Here is a 23587-nt window from a genome sequence, read left to right as displayed (position 1 = left end):
ACGAGCGGGCGAAAGTGTGCGGTGAGGTGAGGTCGGCTTTTATGACGTGGCATTTGACGCTTTCTCTTAATTGGCCCGATAACCCCTTCTCAGTTTGTGTAATAGCGGGCCCTCCGGCGCGAGCTCTGTCCTTAAAAGCCTTTTGTTGGGTTTTTATGGCCGCGGTAACTAGCGTGTCTCTTGCCCGAAGGCAGGCGAGATAAGGCCAGAGGAGGAGGACTTTGTAGTAGACTCGGATGGAGGGTTTATTAGAGTAGAGTCAGGAAAACAGGCTTTATCACGCCGTTCTCTCTCTCTCTCTCTCTCTCTCTCTCTCTCTCTCTCTCTCTCTCTCTCTCTCTCTCTCTCTCTCTCTCTCTCTCTCTCTCTCTCTCTCTCTCTCCCGCTCTATCTCGCTCTATCTCGCTCTATCCCTTTCATCTATTTCTCTTTCTTTCTCTTTTCCTCTCTTTCTTTTCCTCTTTCCTCCATCCTTCAATCTCACCCCAAATTTTTCCCGTGAAGAATCCCCTCTTGGACATCCTGCCAGAGGCTTTCCCTGGGCCTGCTTGCCCCCCTTCTTCCCCTGGCGAACGACGCGCATCACGGCCCCAGCGTATGGCTTGGACGCGGCGCGGGGGAAAGTCTGCGGCCGGGTTCAAGGTATGTAGGACAGTCGACCTGCCCACCGGCCCACCCGCCCGCCCGCCCGCCTGCCACCTCATGTCTGTCTTCCTCAAACATAAGGAGGGAGCGGCCATGTTGTCTGCCAACGCTGGCTCCTCTAGCTGGCCTCGGCGAAGGTGCAGGCGACCCCTTGTTGACCTCTCAGGGAGTAAAAGGGGAGGAGGGGAAAGGGGAGAGGAGGGTAGAGGAGGGAGGTCAAGGGGAAGAACATATGTATCTAACAAAAGAAAAGGATGCTTTTCTAACGGCATCTCATGTGTTTCGTGTGTTGGGATAGAACAATACTCAGCTACCCTCCCTCCCTCCTTCCTTCTCACCTCCGGCCGACGTCGGGTCAAGTGCCAGCCAAGATAACACGAGATTATAGATAGACACGTCGCTTGGGAGAGTCGAGGTGATGGCCGCTGCCATTGTCTTGGGGTTAATGATTCCTGGCCTTACGGATTGGGTGGGGGTGGGAGTGGGGGGAGGGGTGAAGGAAAATGGGGGTGAATGGCGAGGGAGGCGTTAAGAATGCACCCCCTTCCTCCTCCTCCTCCTCCTCCTCCTCCTCCTCCTCCTCCTCCTCCTCCTCCTCCTCCTCCTCCTCCTCCTCCTCCTCCTCACCCCCTGCTCAGCATCACCGGCACCACCACCACCGCCATCATCATCACCATCATCATCGAGGAAATTTGTTCCATCATTATGATCGTCGTTCATTAGCATAGCCATCAGGAGGAGGGCGTCTTTGGGTCATTAAGGCTGTTTCGGGTCCCGGATGTTAGGCAGGGGTGGTGCGTGCCACAGACACTCCATTCCAAGAGGAACATTTTGATGGTTACCTTTGACTGGTCACGTGAGGCCTTTCGATACAGCCTTTCCTTCCGACCAATCCTCTTTTCATGTCATGTCTTGTCATGTCATAGCGTGGCGGGGCGTCGTCAGCAGTGGGGCCGACAGAGCTACCACCTAGGTATCCACACAGGCTCTTCCTTTCCCTTCCTCTTCCTGATCCTATTCCCTCCTTCTCCCCTACCTCTCTTGCCCTTCCCAACATCCAGCCCCACTCCCTTCTCCCTGCCTTCTTCCTCCCCTCCTCCTTCTCATCTCCCCCGCTTCGTCCCTCCCCCTCTCCCCATCCCCAATCCCCATCCCCCTTCCTCCCTCCTTTAACCCCCCCCCCCCTTCACTTACCGGTCCGTCAAGGTGAAAAATCACCGCGATAGACACCTCGCCGCGCAACATGACGGGGATTAGCATATCGTTACACCTCCTGAGTCGCCAGCGGGAGGAAAAGTACCCCGTCAACACCTTCCTTGCCTTCATCTCCCTCTTCGTTATCGTCTTCCTGTTCGCCGTTTTCTTCTTCGTCTTCGCCTTCGTCTTCTCTCTACGTTTCCGGGAAGGGTGGCTTGTTGTAGTCGCAGAAGAGTCGTGGTTAATTTTCGAAGGATTGGCGTTGTGATTTTAGGAGCCTGTTTGGGAAGAAAAAAAGAAAGAAAAAAAAAATATGTAGGGAATCGTTACTTCTACTTTTTTTCTACGTCGGCGAGATGTGGATGGATTGGCCAGGTATCGTCGAAGAGTGGATGGTTAATTTGCGAACGAAATGGCCCGCGTTTGTTAGCTTGTTAGCCGAGACATTGCCGGAGAAAGAGGGGGGGGGGGATGAGGGAGGGAGGGAATTCGGTTCACGTTTAGCTGCTTAATATTACGGCCGAGCGTGGGGGTATTTCGGCTTAGCGGTAATGTAGCGTGGAAGTGCTCTATTATAGCATTATTCATGAGCGGAGATGATAAAGAGGTGGGCGATATGGCCACATAGGCCTATGGATGAGGTGGTGACGGTAAGCACAGTGTTGTACCGGTCAGGCGCGCATGGTCGTGCATGAATAGTAAGGTATGTGAGCCGAGACGTGGCGTAAGCTTGCCGTATAATTTTGGATGTGTGTGTATATATAACACGCCTGTGTGTATGCATATATGTATGTGTGTATATATATCGTTTGTGTGTACGTGTGTAGAAAAAAAAATCAGAAAGTAGATCCTGCACAGGTGTTAAGTAATAATCTCGCGAGTCTCGAGATCCCGCGCGATAACAAGATTGCGATGCTGTTTACGAGGTGTTCCTCCGGCGCTGGGAGTTGCGAGGCAGAACTAAAGGGGATCATACTGGGGGGAGGGAAGGTAGTATGGCAGGCTGACTGACCTAGGAAAGAGTTGTTGCAAGTAAAGTCGGCAAATGAATGTCGCTTTGAGAGTTTTTTTTTTATGAGGGTGAGGAGGAAGACGGGGATGGAGGAGGAGAACGATAATAAGAGAGAACGAGAACGAGAACGTCGACAAAGTACGTCTGAGAAGTATGTCAAACCTCAGTCAAGACAAGTAAGTGCTTACCAGTGTATGGCTTCTGGAGCAGCCTATAAGACACGCAATCTCGTCTTATTTCCCGAAACTTTTGTAGTGACATGGTGTTATCCCCCTCCCCCCTTCACCCCCCCCTCCTCTCTCCTTGACATAACTGCATTAAACGTACGAAGTAGGAGACTCAAGGTTCGGTATAGAAGCCGTTGTTCGGAGAGGAACGCCAAGGAGGTTGTGTTATGTAACGTGATTTGTGACTTGTTTCTGGTGGAGTCGCTGCTCTCATTTGTTGTATTCTCTTTCTTCTCTCTCTCTCTCTCTCTCTCTCTCTCTCTCTCTCTCTCTCTCTCTCTCTCTCTCTCTCTCTCTCTCTCTCTCTCTCTCTCTCTCTCTCTCTCTTTCTCTCTCTTTCTCCGTCTCCCTCTACCTCCCTCCCTCCGCCCTCTCTCTCTACCTCTCCTCCTTCTCCATCTCCATCTCCATCTCCATCTCCCTCACCTTTCCTCTCTACAGTTATTACGAATGATGAAAACCCTGGAATAGGAGAAAGTTCCAGAAGAGGAAAGGAAGAGGTGTAAGGGTGCAGGGCGTTGGTACCTGGGCAGTGTGTTCAAGGGGATGCGAGTGGCGGACAACCCGAGACCTGGCTGCAAGGTGCAACTTGGCTCAGGTGTCCTTCGCTACACCTTTGTTGTGGTGTGAGTCCCTCCTCCTCCTCATCCTAGCCCTCATCGTTCTCTTCCTCCTCCTTCTCATCCTCCTCTTCTTCTCTTTATCTCTTTTCTCTCCTCTCTTCCGTCTCCCCCTTCCTTTGCCTTTCAAGTGCGTCTCGTTTTATATTTCCTCCATGCAGCAGAAAGGTAGCGAGCGCGTGTATTCAGATGCATTGTTTGAAGGTTTTACAGCACATTATATCTGTGATTTAACGATTTCCAGTTTCTTACTTTGTTTGCATAATGTGTGCTGCAATGCAACATGGTGCACATTAGCCTCCGTGTTGCGAGTTGCGAATGTGAGAATGGGGGGTATGGGGAGGGGGAGGGGGGAGTGGCGGGAGTCTATAGACCTCCGGTGAGGCTTGTCCGAGATGCGCGTCGATGGCGGATGCCCGTATCCGACACCGCGGATCCGATAACGGGCGTCGGGTACGGTTTCCAGCAGCGCCTGATCGCCTCCCCCGCTACCGCACGCCCGCGTGGCCTCTCGCCCACCCGCCCGCCGACGAGCCCTTCCTCACGTGAGACCTGCACTTTCCTCCTCTCCGTGACTGAGAGTTGCAGTGTCTTTTTCCTGGCGATTCACCTCATTGAAAGTTCTTAGGACTTCTTAGGAATTCATAGATCAGAGAGCAAGGGATATTTTGTAGGGTTCTGGACTCGCGTTCCTCCTCCTCCTGCTGCTGCTCCTCTTGTCTGTCGCCCTTCCTCTCCCCCATCCTGCACATCCTGCTCCGAACCAGCTAATATCCTGGATCCTCGTCGTATATCGATTTCGTTCTTTGTCTAGTTCGTTGATTGATATTGTTTTTTAGGCCTTTCGGACGACACCCCCCTCTACCTACGCCCACACGCCCGCACGTTATTCGTCCTTTACTTCCCTTCCATCACCACTCTTATTGGTAATTTTTTTTTCTTCACATATTTCTCCCTCCCTCCCTCTCCTCACCTTCCTTTCCCCCCTCCACCTCCCCCTTCTCTCTTCTCCCCTCCCCATCCTCCCTCCCTTTCCCCTCCGCCACGACACTCGACCTATCTCTCCCCATCTCTCGAGTCAAGTGGTCGTGAAGGAGGAGAAAAAGAGAGAGAGCGAGAGAGGGAGAGAGAGATAAGCGGCTCGCGCGCGCATATCGCATTATTTATTCAGCGAGCAATACTTTTTTTTTAGCTTTTCATCTTTCTGCAACAGCGTCCTGTGGCCTCTCGGTGGCGTCGGGTTGCACTCGTCCCGTGCAACGAGGCGCTCCAGATAAGTGGATTCTTTTCTTTATCCCCGAAGAGGTTTTTGAGTGTACCTCGCGAGGGTCTGTGGCTCCGTTGCCGAGTGGTGGCGGTGGGGTTGCTGCTCTTGCTGCTCTTGTTGTTTGGCCATTGTTATATAATCAGCAGCAGCAGTAGCATCAGAATCACTTCCTCCTCTTCTCCTTTCTCCTCTTTCCTCCTCTTCTCTCTTCTCCCTCCTCCTTTCTTCTTTTCCTCCCTCTTCCTTTCTTCTCCTCCTCCCTCCTCCTCCTTCTCCCTCATCATCATCATCATCATTATTTTCATCCTCTTCGCCCTCCCTCCCTCCCCTGAAACCCTCCCCCCCTTGCCCTCTCCGCTGCCCCAACCTCCTCTCATCCTATCTCCTTAAGGACGTGCCTGAAGTGTGATCGAGGAGCCAGCCCCCCTTGGCCGACTCCGAGGGCGACGTGTCCTTTGGATTCGGGATTCTCTCCTGTGTATCCTATGGTTGGAGGAGGAGGAGGAGGTGGGGGGGGGGAGTGATGAGTTGATTTGGTTATTGATGATAGGTGATGGGATCAGCCAGGCGGGGGGAGATGGTGACAGTGGTGATGATTGTGATGATGATGACTTTGTGTGTGTGTGTGTGTGTGTGTGTGTATGTGTGTGTCTACAGGACGCACGTGTATTAAGAACGAGGGTCGATTTTATAATACCGAGTTATTTTTATTTTTTATTTTCTCTCCTCTCGTTTTTTGCCGACGCCGAAATCCTTTCGTTAGTGCCATAAAGCCGTCCGGGAACCCAATAAAGCCAGGTGTATATATATGTATAAACCCAAAGGACGGGGGAGGAACCCTGATGCGGGAAGGATAAGTGAAGGATAAATGAGGGAGAAGGTAGGATAAAGGGGTAGGAGGGGGGGATGGAGATAGGGATGGGGATGGGTTAAGATAGCCGTCTCCCCCCCCTCCCCTCCCCCTTACCCCACTTCTGAATGTGGTTGATGGAAGGACATGATAAGGCCCCTTTGATGGATGGCCAGATAATGATAGACGTCCTACTATTGTTTCCTAGTTAATGGGAGCTCGGCGGGGGCGAGCGGGGATCATGGGCGGCGATCGAGATTGTGGGGTGGGTGGGGGGTGCCCCCTACCCCTCCTCTTATACTGCACCTGTGGCGTTGTCCTGTGTTTGTGCTTGCCAAAATATTACTACTTGGATTTTGTTGCTGCCGCTGCGACTGTTGCATTTGTTCTCATTCGTTTTTTTTTTCTCAAAAGAACTTGGATTTTTAATGACTTGCATTTTATTCCTCCATCCTTCCAACTTTCCATCCTTCCATCCTTCCATCCTTCCCTCCATTCGTCCATCCCTCCATCCTTTCATCCGTCCATCCATCAACGCGCATCAAATCCCGGCCCCTAATTACCATACGCTCCGTAATTAGCACTGTCCTTCCTGTGCATGTTAGAAGACCCCCCCTTTCCCCCTGCATACCCCCCCCCCTTTCTCTCATCACCGCCAGAAGAAACAATGGTTGCGGCACCATGCTCGGGTGGGCGTGGGCGTTTCCTGCCTCTTCGTCTGAAGCCTCTGTCCACGCCCATGGGTGTGTAAGGGCGCCAAGAACTTATAGGGGAGATGTTGGGGGAAGGGGGTGTAAGGGGAGGGGGAAGGGGCGATGGGGTTCGAACTGTCGTCTCTTTCCTCACGGTTACGCATGTTCGAACTACTCCTACACTGGTCATCATGGTTATTATTACTATCGTCATCACCATCTACGAACATCACAACCAACGTCATTGCTGCTATCATCATTATTTTCATCACCATCCCCATCCTCCATAATATTCTCACCATCATCATTATTACTCACATCACCACCGTCAGATCCTCCCTCCTCCCCCCCCCCTCTCTCTCTCTCTCTCTCTCTCTCTCTCTCTCTCTCTCTCTCTCTCTCTCTCTCTCTCTCTCTCACTCCTCTCTCTCTCTCTCTCTCTCTCTCTCTCTCTCTCTCTCTCTCTCTCTCTCTCTCTCTCTCTCTCTCTCTCTCTCTCTCTCTCTCTCTCTCTCTCTCTCTCTCTCTCTCTCTCTCCCCCCCCATCCTAGGCCCAAGATCAGGAGGCGTTGGCGAGAGCGAGAGACTCCATTAGCAGCCTTCCTGGGCGCCGGCTGTCATAAAAGCTGCTTTATGGGGGAGATCCTGAGGAACCGGTTGCGTGCAGGAGGAGGAGGAGGAGGGGGAGGAGATGATGATGGAGATGGTGATGATGATGATGATGGAGGTGGAGGTGGAGGTGGAGGTGGAGGTGGAGGTGGAGGAAGAGGAAGAGGAAGAGACGGGGGCGAAGGAGGAGGTGAAGGAGGCGCGCCCTTGTGGTGGTCGGCTGGCGTTGGGGACTCGCCGCACTCTCTTGCTGTTTCTCGTTTTTTGTTTCTTTTGTCGTTTCTCTTTCGTCTTTCATCGTTTAATTCTCCTTAAACATTTTTCTCTTTCTTCTCTGTGCTGTAACACCGGCGCCCTGTATTCTAATCCGTAATTGCACAAGTACTTCGATCACCTAGTCCCCGCCCCCTCCCTCTTCTGCAAGTGCAAGAAGGTCGAGGGTCACAGGTTACAGGCCAAACCCTAACCCCCCCCCTCCCCCTCAGCCCACCGACTTACTCCCCGAGTGCTATAACAATCGAGTGTTTGTGACCTATTACCCAGGATAATTAAATCCTCGCGCACGTTGAGCTCTGCAAGACGACTCCATCTTGGCCGTTGCAGGGGAGAGAGGCCGTTAGGGTCAGTATAGCCCGCCTTGGTAATGGGAATGTCGGCCCTATGGTCTCTCCTTCACTGGGGCTCGGTCGCTTTCTTGTCCTTTGTGAACGCGGAGGCATAATGGCCGATTCGGTTAATTGCATTTTTTTTCGGTAATGGAGTTATCGTGTGCGGGTGTTGACCTTTCTGTCCTCAATTAATTAATGTCGGGTTGATTCTCTCTCTCTCTCTCTCTCTCTCTCTCTCTCTCTCTCTCTCTCTCTCTCTCTCTCTCTCTCTCTCTCTCTCTCTCTCTCTCTCTCTCTCTTTCTTTCACGGAGAGTAAGTGGCAATAAAGGAAAGAGTAGTGAAGGATTCGAGCCAAAGAAGCGGTCCACAAAAGAGCGTGTGTTTCCCCTTCGTTGTTTTGCGTCCATGGAAATAGATCATCATTTCGCGGATTTCCCTCGGCCGCCGACAGGGAGCCGTGGCCTGGAACGAGGGAGCCGTGGTCGCGATTCCCGCTTTCGGCTGAACGACGAAAAGCGAGCGCTGGGTGAGACCGATCAGGCCTCGTTTCGGGACTTAACAGAGCGCGGAAGGAACGAGATATGGAAGAAGCGAAGGGAGGGTGGGGGGCGGTGATTACGCTCGGCTACTCTCTCCCTCTCTCTCTCTCTCTCTCACACACACACACACACACACACACACACACACACACACACACACACACACACACACACACACACACACACACACATAGTATAGACCTCCTCGCCCTCCTCCCGCTTCCAAACAGCAAAACGCAAGCAAGATATGCACCGCTACATCACCCCCTCCCCTCCCCTCCCCTCCCAAAACCATACGAAAAAAGAAGTCATACAAAATGTATGTGTGTATAAAAAAGCGATCTCGTAATTGCAGCGCTCCCGATCCGACGCGTGTAATTGGGCCCGGCGCTGACCCGGATGGCTCGGCGGCGCGCTGGGAAATGGCGCTTTTTGCCCGCGAGTCGTGCGCGCGGGGAGGTGTCCGACGCCATGTTGTGCGCTACTGGTTGTGGGCGAACGCCAGGAGGAGGAGGAAGAAGAGGAGGTGGAAGAGAAGAGGGAGGGGGGTTCTTTCGCTCGTCTTGTGCACGCCCGCGCCCTAGGTTGGGGATGTGATTGTAGGGTAAGGGTGGGGAGTTAGGAGCAGTTGCAGAGACAAGAGAGATTTCAATGAGAATATTACCAAAATCTAAAGGTTATTTTGTTTTGGTTGGGGTTTGGTATCTCTGAAGGGCTCTCGAAAGGTGATGCGTCATATCTGATGTCATATTTATGCAAAAATGCCGGTGTCATGCCTTAGGTGCGAGGAATAAAAGGTGAGGAGAGGGAATGGAAGGAGAAGAATGCAAGACAGAGGGAGAGCGAGGGAGATGACTGACAACAGCGCACTAGACGGAGCCAACATTGCGCAAGGCTGTGTTGCAACTTTCCATTTTCTGTCTTAAGGGAAACAATGGCCCTTTCGAGGACCTAGTGACGCATCTGGAATAGAAAGTTGAGAAGAAAATCTCGGCACAGACTCGTAGGATTATTAGATACGTTTGCCAGGATCCTGGACTCTGGCTCCCGCGTTGCATAAGTATCGTGCGGTTGGCCGGCCGGGGTGCGTCTGGCCGTGCGGTCCCTGCGTCTGGTTCGAGGGAAGGAGAAGGTATGTCGGTGACGGGCGGAAGGAGGTCGCGGCGGCCGGCGAGCTGTCGACGCTGCACAAGTAGTGATCCGGCGCCGTTGTCAGCGCCATTGTCGCTTCTGTGCTGCTGACTCGCGGAGCCACAGCCCGCTGCTGCCCTCGGGATTTGGCGGGGTATGGGAGGTTCAAGCGGGGCCAAGGCAGGGTAGAGGCCCGCACGCATGGAGAGAGAGAGAGAGAGAGAGAGAGAGAGAGAGAGAGAGAGAGAGAGAGAGAGAGAGAGAGAGAGAGAGAGAGAGAGAGAGAGAATGTTTTTGGTGTGACTTTGCAACAGCTGGCAGAGGGCGCGGGCTGGCTGGCAGCAGCGGCTGCTTCTCCCTCGGGTGCAGGCGGAGTTGGCCACATGCAGGCGGAAGCCCCAGGCTCGCCCTCGGGGGCTGATCCGCGAGTGTCTCTCATTTTTCTCCGAGTTGCCTTTTATGCGACGCTACTAATTGTATCGCCAACAGGTAATCAACCTGTCTGTCACTGTCCCGTAAAAACCCCGCTTTAGGGTTTGTCCTGGGGATCGAGGAAGATCCGGCGGTGGCTTACTGCACACTACTCCCGCGGCCGGCAGGTGTTGAGGCTGGTGAAACGCGACCTGCGGGCTGGCGCGGAGTCGCGGGAAGGCAGTGCAGTCGCGAGGAGCGCGGAGCCTCATTAGAGGGTCCGGTCGCGTCCAGCGGCGCTTCCTCTCCGCGGCGGCGTCGCCAAGTCGTCGGGTCGCCCTCTCCTTTGTCCGTAGATGACGACGCCGATGACGATGGCTGTTCCTACAACGGCCCCTAGTGTTGTGGGCCGCCCTGGATCAGGCAGCCGGCTGGTTGCGGGCCGAGCGGGGCTAGTGGTCCGGCACAACCTGTTTTTCACGGTCGCGATGGGGGGAGGGAGATGTTGGAGGGATGAGGGGGAGGGGGAGGGGGGAGGATAAAAGACAAAACCTGAAAAGACATTCTGATTTTACCTTTCCGGTCGTCCACCGTTTTCGTGTCGTGTTTTGGAAGAGCAAACCTCTGGCAGGAGGAGGAGGAAAGGCGGCGGGTGGGGGTGGGGGGGTTGGGGGGTTGGGGTTGGATGAAGTGCGGAAGGAATAGCAATAAGGACGGTTTGATCCGCGCCGTGTTGCAGGGAAGTGAGAGAAAGAAGGAAAAAACGAGTTATTCCTTGGGTAAGCCACCGATAGATGGCGTGCGGAGCAGGGGCGAACGGCGGCCATGTTCCCTCCACGGCTCCCCCTCCCTCCCTCCCTCCTTCCCAGTCTCTCTCCCTTCTGTGCAATAAAAGTCATAGCGTGATTGGCTGCAGGTGTTTGGCTGATTGGACGGGCTGGATTAGCGCCGGGGATTACGACGCTCGGTAGCAGGCTGGGACCTCGGGCCGACAGGGACGAGGCGGGCAAGTGTGGCGCGGAATCGCTAATGATTGGCGGGTCGCGGGCTCGCGTCCTTCTCTGGTTGGGTACTCTCTCTCTCAGAGAGAGATAGAGGAAAAGAAAGAGAAAGAAAGGGAGAGAGAGAAAAGAGAGAGAGAGAGAGAGAGAGAGAGAGAGAGAGAGAGAGAGAGAGAGAGAGAGAGAGAGAGAGAGAGAGAGAGAGAGAGAGACGAGTATCAGATCAGAAGCAGGTCAATATGGTAAGCTAGGGTAGGGGCGCTACCGGTGATGGAATAAGGGCGAGATGGTCAGGGAGGTGGGGGGGGGGTGTAGATGAGAGCCAGCAGGGAGGGGTGTGAGGTAGAAAAAGGGGGAACGGGGGGGGGGGATAGAAGAGTTCGGTCGCAATCTTGGCTTCTTGGCGGAACCGGTCCGAGCTTGACCTCTTACTGTAGACACTGCGGTAGAGGGGGGGGGGGGTGTAGGTTGGTAGGTAGGTAGGTAGGTGGGCGGGGAAGGGGGGGGGGGGTTGACCCTCTACAGGACGCTGTATTTGGCGAGGGTGATTACAGGCTAGAGGAAGATAGAGATTTCTTTTTTTTTTTTTGTTAAGTCCGTCTTGTCATCGTTAGAAATGGACGGATGATTGTTAGTCTTAGCCGGTCGTTCCGTCGGGTCTTGCGGCGGCGGTGCGCTCGTTACTCCCGTTTGGACCGACTCTTTACGGGTTGCTCTTTGGTCGATCCTCGCTTCTCTCTACTGTGTATGTGTGGGGGTGGGTGGGGTGGAGATAGGGGAGTGTGGGGAGTGGTTCTGGAGAAGTATGCAAGGGCTGATCTCTCGTTTTCTTTGGTTCCGTTTTCCTCTTTCTTTCTTTCTTTTTCTCTTTTTTTTGGCGGGCGGAGGTGTGCGAATGGGGAAGGGAGCTCCCCGGCGAGCCTCTGCTGACTTGGGGAGGGACGGAGGGAAGGAGGGAGGGGTGCTAGGGGGTTAGGTGGAAGTAGAAGGAGGGAAGGAGGATGAGGGTGGAATGAATGTGGGGGATAAGCCGGTGTTTGGAGGATGGGGAAGAGGGATGAGGAGAGGGATCAGGCGTTGATAAGGTGCGACTCGGAGTGGGGGGGGGAGAGTACAGAGAAAGGGAAGAGCGAGAGATAAGATGAGGGAAGGAGTGGGGCTTTTAAAGGCGTAGCAACTTATTAATGAGGACAGCCGTAGCATGTAGTCCGCCCTGGGGCTACCCCTTGCACGACAACAGGAGGCGCCCTTCTGTTCCGTCCGGGGATCGCCATGAGGGTGGAAGTCGCCTCGGAAACTAAGGCGTGATGCGGTGAGTGATGGCGCTGTGGGCGGGGGCGGGCGGCGGCGGGCGGCGGGGTCATGTGATAGCGTCTTGTGGGCGTCGAAGCGTGGCCGGTTGCCATGTACACTACGGGTGGGCGCCGACTCCCGCGCGTCACCACTACGCCCACACGCCCGCCATCAACCGCTTCATTACCCTCCAGCCCTGCCAAGTGAGCGCGTCCTCTAACAGCCTCGCGCGTCACGGCGGAGAGGGAAGTGGAAGAAAGTGGTAACGCGATCGCTCACAGAGATAAAACGAGGTGATAACGTCGGGCCGGGAGTGGGAGGGGGAGGTGGGGAGGGGGGAGCGAGAGCTTTCTGCGCTGAGCGAGGCGAGGGGGAGGGTGGTGGCGACGGCGAGATATGGTGTAAATGATGGTGCTCTGGACACATTAGCAGCCAGGTAATGGGCGCGGGGATACGTGGGGGTTGCTAAATGGTGGAGGTGTGATGGATATTAATGGGCGGGCGAGCGGCGATACGCAACGCGTCTCCGCCCATCGTCCGCAAGGCACGGGCTGGGCCCTGCGAAGTCGCGTCTCTCTTCTTGCGAGTTGCTCCCTCCGTCATCCTTCCCCCTATACTCCCTAGCCTTGCACATAAAGGCCTTCGGGGATAAGCCTAGCGCGACTTGCAAATTAACGTTGTTTCTCTCTCCTTGTTGCAGGTGCGGTGGCGGCGTCGGCGGCGGGCAACCGTCGCGAGGATGTGGCGGACGTGCGCGAGGGCCAGGACGTGACCCTCAAGTGCCGCATCAACAACCCGTCGCTCATCACGTCGGGAGGACAGATCTTCTGGATGAGACAGCGGAAGGGCGAGAAGGACAACGTCGCCATTCGGGACACGCCCTTCGACAGGAGCTACACGTAAGTACCCAGCGGGAAACCAGGGCGAAAAGGAGCGAGTGGGAGTCCTTTGTCCACTCCTTCCCTCCCTCTGTAGGATTCTCAGGGAAGGCGGAGTAGGAACTGCGGTGTAGAGTGTGTGGCTGTGGCTGGCCGGGCCCGGGTACTCCCAGGCGCCTCCGGGTGATGGGACTCCGTGTGGTTTGGCGCAGTGCCCTCGACCGCCCGTCGCGGACTCCTTTGAAACTTGCACTTGCACACATTTGTGCTAACATGCGCGCACGCACACATGTACGTACAAATAGACTAACGAACAGCCGTGCCCTCCGAGCTCACACCTAATGATGATTAAATTAGTTAGCACTTGTTATATTTTCTGACTTAATGAAATGTGCTTCTTGATGATAACGAGGGTAAACCGTGCTCTTGGGTCACCTTTTTCGTTTGGCGACTTGAGTCACTGATCATTTCCTCCCGCCGCAGCTGCCCTCCGCATGTGTGTGTTCATTTGTGTCGTGTGTGCTTTGAGTCAGTATTACTATGCGGCGGAGACGGCCATGTGCACCTCCCACGGCGGAGCAGATGTTTGCGGTGTGTCGCCGGCCTGATGTTGTCAACGTCGCCGCCGATCCCAAATTGCCCTCGGACAGCCCGCGGTTCGTAATGCGTTTTAATTCCTTCCCGGGAGCGAAGGGCCATTAGAATCACATCAGAGCCTTCTCCGCGGGACGCGCTGTGGCCGGAGGGGGGGGGGCAGCCACGCGTCCCGTGCGCACTTGACCCCCATGGCTGCAGGGACCCGCCCTCCTCATGTCTTTTTGCACGTCCTATGCCCTCATGGTCGAGAATGTTTCATTGATGACGTTAGATTTGATGATCGTGTCTTACTCGTGACTAAATGTATGCATGAGAACTAGGACGTCCCAGTAGACGTCACGCGACTAATTACTAAGTATGCCCTCGGGCACCGTAGGATACCACATAGAGAGGGTCATTGGGAAGTGTTCCGAGCGACATTATCGTCGACAGAAGTTCCTCAGAGTCACGGCGCATCTGCTTAAAGCCCGCCATTAGCCACCCTCCGCCAGCTGTTTCCTCGAAGCGCGTCATCTCCGATCTATTCGGGAGGGAACGGTCACAGCGGAGGGAACATAGCTCGAACGTGATATATGCGACGATGGCACAAGCTTCCTATCCCGAATCACGGGGGGAAAAGTTGACCCACTAAGAGACGGCGTCCTCTCATGCGCAGTGACTCGACGTTACTTAAGCGACTCCCCGTTTAATGCACGTGGGAACGGCGTCGCCAGCGTCCTTCACGGGGCTTAAACCGTTCATGATGTGCGCTTTCCTAAGTGTACATCCAGTTCAGGGAACTGGAAGCGCGACAGCTAATAAGAGAGAGAAAGAGAGGAGAGACTGAGCCGATGAGAAAGGGGACAGGGGGACCATTCGTGAGCCAGGGATTTTGTGGGTCCGACTTCCGTTCTTGTTGCGCTTTGTCCCTCCCTGGCCGTCTGCGGGGGATTAGCGCGCGGAATGGCCGTCGCGTGACGAGCGGATTGCGAGGCGCGCGGAGGGAGTGGCTGGCTGCTTGATCGCTCTAACCGCTATTAGTTTAGGTACTTGTAAAATTGATGACAGCTTGGAATTTTATTCGCAAGAAGATTTTTATTTTGTGTTTGTATCACATTTATATTGTTATCTATGCATATATGTATTTTTCCCTCCAATATCAGCGCCTAATTGATGCCGTTCCCTCCCTTGCAGCGTGGACCTGGACCTGGAGGAAGGCCGCTACGACCTGACCATCAGCCGCGCCACCTACGAGCGCGACAACGGCATGTTCGAGTGCCGCGTCAAGGAGGCTGGCACCGGCTCCGACCTGCACACCACCACCGTGAACCTGACCGTGCTCATCCCGCCCGGAAGCCCCAGGGTGAACCCCGAGGCACCCACCGCCACTGAGGGACAGCAGATCGACCTCGTGTGCTCGTCCCAGGGGGGCTCGCCGGATCCCCAGATCATGTGAGTGTCTCCCCTTGGTTTACCTTGGCGTGCATCGCGGGGGGAAGGAAGGTTGACTGTGGAGGGAAGGGAAGGGGGGTGGGGGAGGGAGGGAGACGGGGTGGAAGGGTGAAGGAAAAGGGATGGAGGGAAAGAAGGAAGGAATGGAGGGAGGAAGGGAAAAGGGATGGATAGAGGGAGAAAGATGAAAAGTGAGGGGGAGAGGAAGGGGATGGGAGGGAGGTAGGGAGAATGAGAGAGAGAGGCAGAAGAAACAGGATAAGCATATTGGTTCACACGCCCGGTCCTCCCGACAGAGCGCCGACTTGCTTCTGAGAAGGGAGGGTTTGTGGGCAGCATCCGGGAGGTTTTATGGGCAGTCAGGCACCGTCTGTCCCTGACTCGACTCGATGGCTTTGGAGAAATATCTTTGTCAATAAGGGTATCTCAGAAGAATGGTTTGGTTATCTCAGAGTAATGCCTTCAGTTTGTGAAGGAAAGCAGAGTTTTAGAATGGTAATTAGAATAAGAATTAGATGTGTGAAGTGAATTCATGGTATATCTATGACGCAACGGGGAATGGCACTCGAAGGGTCGGGTCGCCAGGCTGGTGGGCTGAGAGGGCGCACTCAACCCAGGCGTCTGCTGTGTGCTTTTCAAGTGGGCGCTCGCTTGCAGGTGTAATTCTATGTTCGTCTTTCTCTTTCTGTCTTTCTTTCGTTCTCCCCTTCTTCATGCCCTTCTTCCCTCCTCCTTTTTCCTCCTTCCCTCCTCTTTCCTCCTTCCCTCCTTCCCTTCCTCTTTCCTCCTTCCCTTCCTCCTTCTTTCCTTCCTTCCCTCTTTCTCTCCCTCCTTCCCTCCCTCCCTCCCTCCCTCCCTCCCTCCTTCCCTTCATGTCCTCCCCCTTCCCTCCCTGTCTCCCTCTTTCCCCTCCTCCCTTCCCTCCCTATATCTCGTCCCCATCCCTTTCCCCTGAGACAGTGGGCGACACAAGGCGAGCAGACCAAGGCGTGGCATATGCAAGGCAGACGGTCGGGCGGGCGGGCGGGCACGGGGGCCAGTGCCCACACGGACCAGCACTGTAAACAATGGCGCGTTGTGCAGGCTGCTCCACCACTTCACGCTTTGGCCGGGTTAGGGGGTGGGGGTGGAGGGGGAAGCTTCGTAGGGGTGGAAAGGGTGGTTATGGAGTGGAGAAAGAGTGTGGCTTGTTGATAAGGATGATGATTTAGGTGTCTACCATGACGTTCTTAAAGGTTGTGAACGTTCAGCGAGGGAGTTGACAGGGTTATGGCAGTAGTGACGGGTTTACGGGGCCGCGGGGGGAAAGGGAGGGAGGGAGGGAGGGAGGGAAGGGTTGAGGCAGCCACGTCCCACACCTCATGTGTCTGTCTCCTCCTCCCACCCCACCCGGCGGTGCTCTATACCCTGCGCCCCCTCCCCTGCCATTTTCTGTTCCCGCGTGCTAAAGCATCTCCCTCGTCCGCAGCTGGTACCGCTCCGGCTCGGAGCAGAAGCTGTACAGCGTGCTGAAGCCCGGCGGCGGCCGCGACTTCCCCACCACCTCCGTCCTCACCATCACCCCCGGCAAGGATGACGACGGCGCGCAGTACAGGTGCGTCGTGTGGAACAGGGCGCTCACCGACGACGAGAAGATGGAGTCCACCGTCACCCTCAGTGTCAACTGTGAGTACTTGTTGTGCTTTGGTTTCGCGACACTTGCTGGTTCGCGTATTTTTGTGACGCTGAATGATAATGTAAGTTTGTGTCGAAAACCTGATCTTGATTGTCGTTTTCCCTACAGACTACCCGCGCATCACCATCGGGCCGGAGAACCCCCTGCGCGTGGAGCTGGAACACTCGGCCACCCTGACGTGCACGGCCGACGCCAAGCCCGCCGTGAGCAACGTGCGCTGGACCCGCGCCGGCCGCTTCATCGACACGCACAACACCCTCGTCAAGGAACGCATCTCGCTCGAGGACGCCGGCCGCTACGTGTGCCAGGCCGACAACGGACTAGGACGGCTGCGCGAGGCCGAGGTGACTCTGGACGTCCAGTACGGGCCGCGCGTGGCCGTCATGTCCAGCAAGGACGTGGACGAGTCGGAGGACATCATGATCACCTGCAACGTGACGGCCAACCCGGCGCCCGTGACCATCGAGTGGCTCAAGGAGGGCGACGACGCGTTCCGCCAGAGCGGAGACATCCTGAGGCTGAACCGCGTGTCGGCGCTGAACCAGGGCAACTACATCTGCCGCGCCGTCAACATTCTGAACCCGACCGGCGGCGAGCCCAGCGACCGCATCGGCAATGCCACCGTGGCAGTGCGAGTGCGCCACGCCCCCGGCAAGACCTTCATCACCCCCGCCGAGCCCATCGCCGTGCAGGGCGAGCAGTCCACGCTGACCTGCGGCGCCGACCCCCCCGGCTGGCCCATGCCCACGTACCGCTGGTGGCGCCACGGCTCTGACACGCCGCTCACCCTCGGGGTCAACTACACCATCCCCCGCGCGTCCCTGTCCGAGGAGGGCACGTACTACTGCCAGCCCTCCAACCGCCTGGGCAAGGGCACCCCCGCCTCGGTCCACGTGCGCGTGCACCAGCCCCCCAGGATCCTGGAGAACCTTCCCGAGACGGCCATTCACAGGATCACCAAGACCGACCTGAGCCTCACCTGCCGCGCCCAAGGGAAGCCCCAGCCCTCCATCCGCTGGCTGAAGGACGGAGTCGAACTCAACATTTCCGACGGCCTCTACGACATACTGATAGAGCAGTCGCGCAACCAGAATGCTGCTTACACCGTTCAGTCGACGCTGCAGTTCCGTGGCTCCCGCCGATACAACGACAACCAGCTTCTCCCCATCGACAGAGGAACTTACCAGTGTGTGTTCAAGAACGACGTACGAGAAGTCTCCAGCTCGCAGCTGCTCAGGATTGAACGTAAGTTGTTTGCTTAGTTTCAATTTTATCTTTGACTGCATATACATTGGATAACCTTTAACTTTTATGTGTTTTTGTTTAGTATGCTTTAAACTCACAGTTATACTCCTTTCTGACAGATTCCCCAATAACTGTCCATAAGGCCAACAAAGTGGCCTACGACATCGGCGAAGACGCACGGGTCGAGTGTCGCATGCAGGCCTACCCGCAGCCCACCTTCCAGTGGTCTCTCGGCTCCAACTTCATCGATGCTGATGGCACTCACTATACTACCAACGACACTGCCCTGGGAGATGATGTATATGCGTCCGTCCTCACCGTGCTGGGCGTTACCAAGGCTGACTACGGCAGCTACACATGCAAGGGCTTGAACAACATGGGTGAGCACAAGACCATAATCACTCTGCAGGAGAAGGGCCGCCCAGAGCACCCCAAGAACCTCCGCGTCATCACCCGCGGCACAGATTTCATCAACCTGGCCTGGGACGAGAGCTTCAACGGCGGTTTCCCGGACACCATCTTCCACGTGCGAGCAGAGGCCATGTCCGGCGAGATCACGAGCCACGACTGCCAGACGCAGAATCCGTGCGTGATCCAGCCTCTGACGCAGCAGACGAGGTTCAAGTTGCAGGTGAAGGCCAGCAACATCAAGGGAGACAGCGACTTCTCGGACCCCCTGGAGGCCATGACCCTCGTCAATGTGGAGACCATCCCCGAGCCCGAAGAGGTGTTCTTCGAGAGGACCAACAACATTCTCAGCTTCAAGGTGCTCCCCACTCACCTCATGCTGCAAGCGCAGGTCGAAGTGCAGGACGTGGAGACGGAAGAGTGGGTCCCCATGGAGGAACTGGTGCCTATTGACAGCGACAACCACGGCGAGGTGCCCCTGGGCGATGCTGCCCCCAACGAAGTGCGAATCAAGTTCTGCTCTGTCTTCATCGAGGACAGCTGTGGAAATTACCGAACTGCTGAGAAAGGTAAAGCACGAGCATTTTCATGTTTGCATTTGCGCTGTGTATATCAGTGTACAAGAGAGTTTAAGTGCATGTGAGCATATGCAAAACACATGATTATTTGGGATTAAACTAATGTGATTTTCCTCCCTTCTCTCCAGTTGACTACCTGCCACCCATCCCGTCCCAGAGTATGTCAATGCAGTACATGGTTGCAATCATTATAGGCTGTGTAGTCTTTGTGGCTATTGTTGCACTTGTGTTTATCTGCTGCTGCTGCCGTAGAAGGAACAGCAAGCTCAAGAACAAGACCGCAGACATGGAAGTTTCTCACCGTGGCGTGGTCGCACAGCAGGTAAAGCCACCGCCGAAACAAGAAAGAAATCTCTGTCGGAAGTTGTGATGTTATGATACTCTTAATTATTACTGCTTATTACTCGTTTTGCTGAAGCAGCTGACCATCATTCCTCCTATTCCAGGCTCCACCCCCACCATACTACACCGTTGGTATGGACAACAAGGGTCTTGATGGCTCCATGGACACTGGGCTGGATGATCCCTCAAAGACCGGCATCTACAGTTCTCAGCAGTATCACAACTACAACCAGAATGGACATGTGAACAACGCTCACAATAACAATGGTAAAGTCATTTAGAAACCGTTATCAAGTATACAAGAATGATAAAATTACATCTTTTATCGGAATTGTGCAAAATAAGACAGTACGTGAAGGTGGGGCACTATAACCAAGGCTTTATTTCCTCACAGGAATGGGATTCATGGACAACAGCTACTCCAACTCCAACAACGGAGGCTCGGTCAACTCCCAGGACTCTCTGTGGCAGGTGAAGGGCCACGGCGACCCGCAGATGGGCTCCCACATGGTGCAAGACCCGAGAAGCTACCAGTACGACCCCATGATTCACGGAGGCTACGGCATTTCCGGCTACGACGACTACTCGCACTACCCTCCGGCCTCTCACCAGGGACAGGGAATGATGGAGGACTACCCAGGCTCCCGCGGGAACTACATGGCCAACGGGGATCCCTACGCTGCCGTGCAGAAGCCGAGGAAGCGGGCAGATCATATGGGTACGTCGGAGTCTCTCATGCTTTGTCGCGGAAGGTGATCCTTATTTGGCCTTATTAATTGACAGGGGCTGGCACCGAATTGTTCTTTACTAAAAGCTTTTCTTTTCTCCTTTCCATTCGCAGATGGAAGCTATGATGTGAGCGGCATGCCGGATCCCTACATGGAGCAACATGACCAGATGGGAGCAGAGATGAACCCCGACAACAAACCTCAAATCAGCTTCGACGAGTCTCTGGAATCTGGTTACTCGACCCCGAATTCCCGCAACCGAAGAATCATCAGGGAGATCATTGTGTGAGCAGCAGCGCCGAGTCTTTAAGAGACGAAAAGTTGTTGGGTAATCGGAGATGCGTGGATGTGGGGCTCAGTGGAAATGGATGTTGTTTGGATGCCGGTAAGACTGGAGGATTCAGACGATGACAAATTTTGGATCACCAGTGCAGGCCATCCAATCTAGCTATCGTATTGTTCGCTAGAATGGTGTCGAAATGTGCCATTGATAATTGCAGCATTGATGCTGAATCCTTTCCGAGACACTCCCCCTCGATCCATGCTAAAATCTCCATTACCATCTCCCTAAAGTAAAACGAACAAAAAAAAAACTGCTGTACTACCATCACTCCCTAAGTCCAGTGCAATTCCAGTAAAAAGAAGTTCTTGGAATGACTGAGTTCATCAATTATTGCCTGCTTGCCTGCTTACACTACAAATGCCCCAGACTTGATCGAGGGACGTGGCTGGCAACGGGAGGACAGGGAGGGTTCGCTGCTCCCCCCTCCGGCCGGGGCGGTGGCACTCTTCCCTACCATTCTCCCCACAGCCAGAAGAAGCCAGTGATGAATGGCTATAAAAGACAAGAAGAAGCTTACGCCGCCCCCTGCTCACGTCTAGTCTGAGTTGCTGAGGAGAAAGAGGACAAGATTGGTGCATGTGTGTGATGTGGATGTATGTGAGAAACTAAAGCCATATATATTTGCTGTAAAAGTGTAGAAATAATTGGTCAGCTTTGTGCTATGACTGGGTACCGTTGAAGAAGGAAGCCGATGATCCCCTGCCAGCTCACACAAACTCATCTGTGCAAAGTGGAGGGTTACTGTGATGGAATCTAAAAAAGCCCTCGTTCGTTCGTACAGGTACAAAGCACAAAGTGAGCACAGAATGCAAAGCTCAAGCCTGGTCACAATGTGGTGCGCACTGGTAAAATATAGCCCGCAAAAGCAACTCTTGGAAAGGGTTGGGAACTCGTGAGCCTGTGTGGTTACTGTGATACTGGCCACCCAACTGCATAAATGGAGGGTACTTGACAGGGGGGTGAGATGGTTACATTCTAACTATAAATTATGTGAAATACTTTATCCTTCTTTATATTCTTATCACTTTCATTTAGTTAGAGTCTAACCACATCACCTGCCTTGAAAGTGACCTGGGTGTTAGAATAGCAGCTTGCTGTCGTAACAGGCTATATGTATTGTGATCTCAAGTACATATGAGGATGCTCATCTTGTACTTTATATATATTTATGTCCTGTAACATTTTTTTTGTAATTTACCTGTTTGTAAAGTTGTATGTTTTGACGACAGGGGGAGAGTACAATTACTGTTAAAATATTGAGCTCTTACCTCTCATGTTTGTTAACTCATTTCATAAGATTTACTCTACACCTTCTTATTTCCTCCGTTATTCCTTCAAAAATATTAGAACACATGTCTTCCTATAATTTAGGTGTTTAACATGTAAACAGAAAGTGATAACTTCGGAAGTTCACCAACTTAGGCAAAATTTGGTTTCCCAAATGCAAATCAATATCACGAAGTAATGGACAGATGCAATTTTACTTGGATCCAAATTTTAACCTTTCGCAAATATTATCATTACCTCTCATCTGTTTAGATTTGAATGTGACTTAAGAGTCTTAAATAATTCCATTTCTCACGGAGGCTCATATTATGGTACTTATTTTGAATTTATGTTAAGTATTTTATCTCGCTGTGTAAATAGTTTCCCTTCTTTTAATACCCATTTTTCTTGGGGATCCATTGGATGCAAAGCACTCCCATTGAGCTGCCAATACTAACTTCTCACTCTGTCGCTCATCTGTGAATAACTTTCAATTTAAGGCATGTTCGTTGCCAAAACTAGAATATTGTTACAGAAAGATACCTCATTCATTCACACACACGCACTCACACTCACTCTCACTCTCACACACACACTCACTCTTTTTTTTTCTCTCTCTCTTTCTATATTTCTCTTTCTCTCAATCAAAACACATTCGCACTCTGATTCAGATACACACACATATTCTCTTAAACAAGACATACACTTGTTTTGGTTAATGATGGCTCACCTAATTTCATGCTTTGTTACAATTGATATATTTAGAGATGGATTTTAACCTATTTTTAAGCCTAAGTGGTTCTTAATTTTAAGAATCCACGCAAAGAAATCCATCGAGAATGATAAGACAATGTGAATTAGATTTTTTTTTCCTACATTCCAAAAGTCCCTGTGCAATAACCTTTTCTCTGGGAGAAATAAAGTTGTTTCTGAAATTGTTATTCTGTACAAAATTCCATTCTGCAACTTTGTCTGTGCATAAATTATTTGAGATCTTCTACGACTTGTAGACCCAGTACTTCAATCTGATTGACAAGCACATTGCATGCAACTGTCTGAAACTTGTGAAATAAGACATTAGATGCTCAATTATCGAGCAAAGAACGATATTTAGCACAATTCTTTTACAACTCGTTAAGTGTTGTACTGGTAATGTATGGAATATCAAGGCGTTCACCAAGAGATTTTTAGTACATAAAAAACCCTATCCCAATGTGTGTATTATCTAGACAGTTTGCGGGAACTTTGATCTATTCATTTGAACATTTTGTTTCCCATGAAAAAATTGGTTATAGAATTCGTTAAATCTTCATAATTTCCCCAATTTATTTTTGGTTTCCCATCAGTGAAAAATATTTGTAATTTCTGCTCAGAGAACTGATATGTTTTATTATCATAGAAATTTTATCTTATATCTGATGCTCATTGATGTTTAATATATATTTTTGTAAATATTGTAAATGTACCTGTACATCATAGATCATATATGGTCTATTGACAGAAAGTTTTTGTAAGGTTATAATGTAGCAAAGTGATTTTGTATTCTCAATTTAAAGCTAATAAAAACATCAGTGAATCTATTATTTCATTGACATGAATTGATGAGTTGAGATTTGTTGTGTATTTGTACATGTCTTTATGTATACATACATATTTTTCGTGAGCTCCGTTTTCTACTTTTTATCCATTTCACAATCATTAACCCAATAACTGTGACATATAGCAATTTTTGTAGTCTGGGACAACTGCAGCATAAGAGTATTTGTTGTAAGAAATTCAAAATTCTTAACCTAAATTGTATGCTTATGTCAAGTCTAAAATAAAATATAAATTCTATATTTCATCTTTGGTCCTTTATTGCACACCACAGTAAAGGCCAGATTATTTGGATCTTGGCTAAATTTCTTGAAAATAGTTCCCACAGAAACTAAAATGGAGTTCAGTCATCTTCAAGCATTTTTAACAGTAGAGAACTACTATTCTAGCCTTGTTT

General features: G+C 52.5%; 1 protein-coding gene across 2 annotated transcripts in view; it reads left to right on the top strand.

Moving 5' to 3' along the window:
• Positions 1 to 23170, top strand: part of ed (hemicentin protein echinoid) — a 136847-nt gene extending 113677 nt beyond the window's left edge. For both annotated transcript variants that reach the window (XM_086543315.1, XM_086543314.1), the window contains 9 exons: positions 12804 to 13002; positions 14752 to 15009; positions 16478 to 16674; positions 16793 to 17929; positions 18049 to 18906; positions 19044 to 19237; positions 19362 to 19524; positions 19652 to 19975; positions 20099 to 23170. In XM_086543315.1, coding sequence (XP_086399441.1) covers positions 12804 to 13002; positions 14752 to 15009; positions 16478 to 16674; positions 16793 to 17929; positions 18049 to 18906; positions 19044 to 19237; positions 19362 to 19524; positions 19652 to 19975; positions 20099 to 20274 — 3506 coding nt within the window. In that variant the 3' untranslated portion in view covers positions 20275 to 23170. The remainder of the gene's footprint in view (positions 1 to 12803; positions 13003 to 14751; positions 15010 to 16477; positions 16675 to 16792; positions 17930 to 18048; positions 18907 to 19043; positions 19238 to 19361; positions 19525 to 19651; positions 19976 to 20098) is intronic.
• Positions 23171 to 23587: the final 417 nt, after the last annotated feature.

Source organism: Penaeus japonicus, unplaced genomic scaffold (assembly GCF_977035675.1).
Source record: "Penaeus japonicus unplaced genomic scaffold, GWHDUDI00000001_assembly GWHDUDI00000013, whole genome shotgun sequence".
Classification (NCBI taxonomy): Eukaryota; Metazoa; Arthropoda; class Malacostraca; order Decapoda; family Penaeidae; genus Penaeus; species Penaeus japonicus.
The sequence above is the reverse complement of the archived record's forward strand: the minus strand, read 5'-3'. Positions and strand labels throughout refer to the sequence as shown.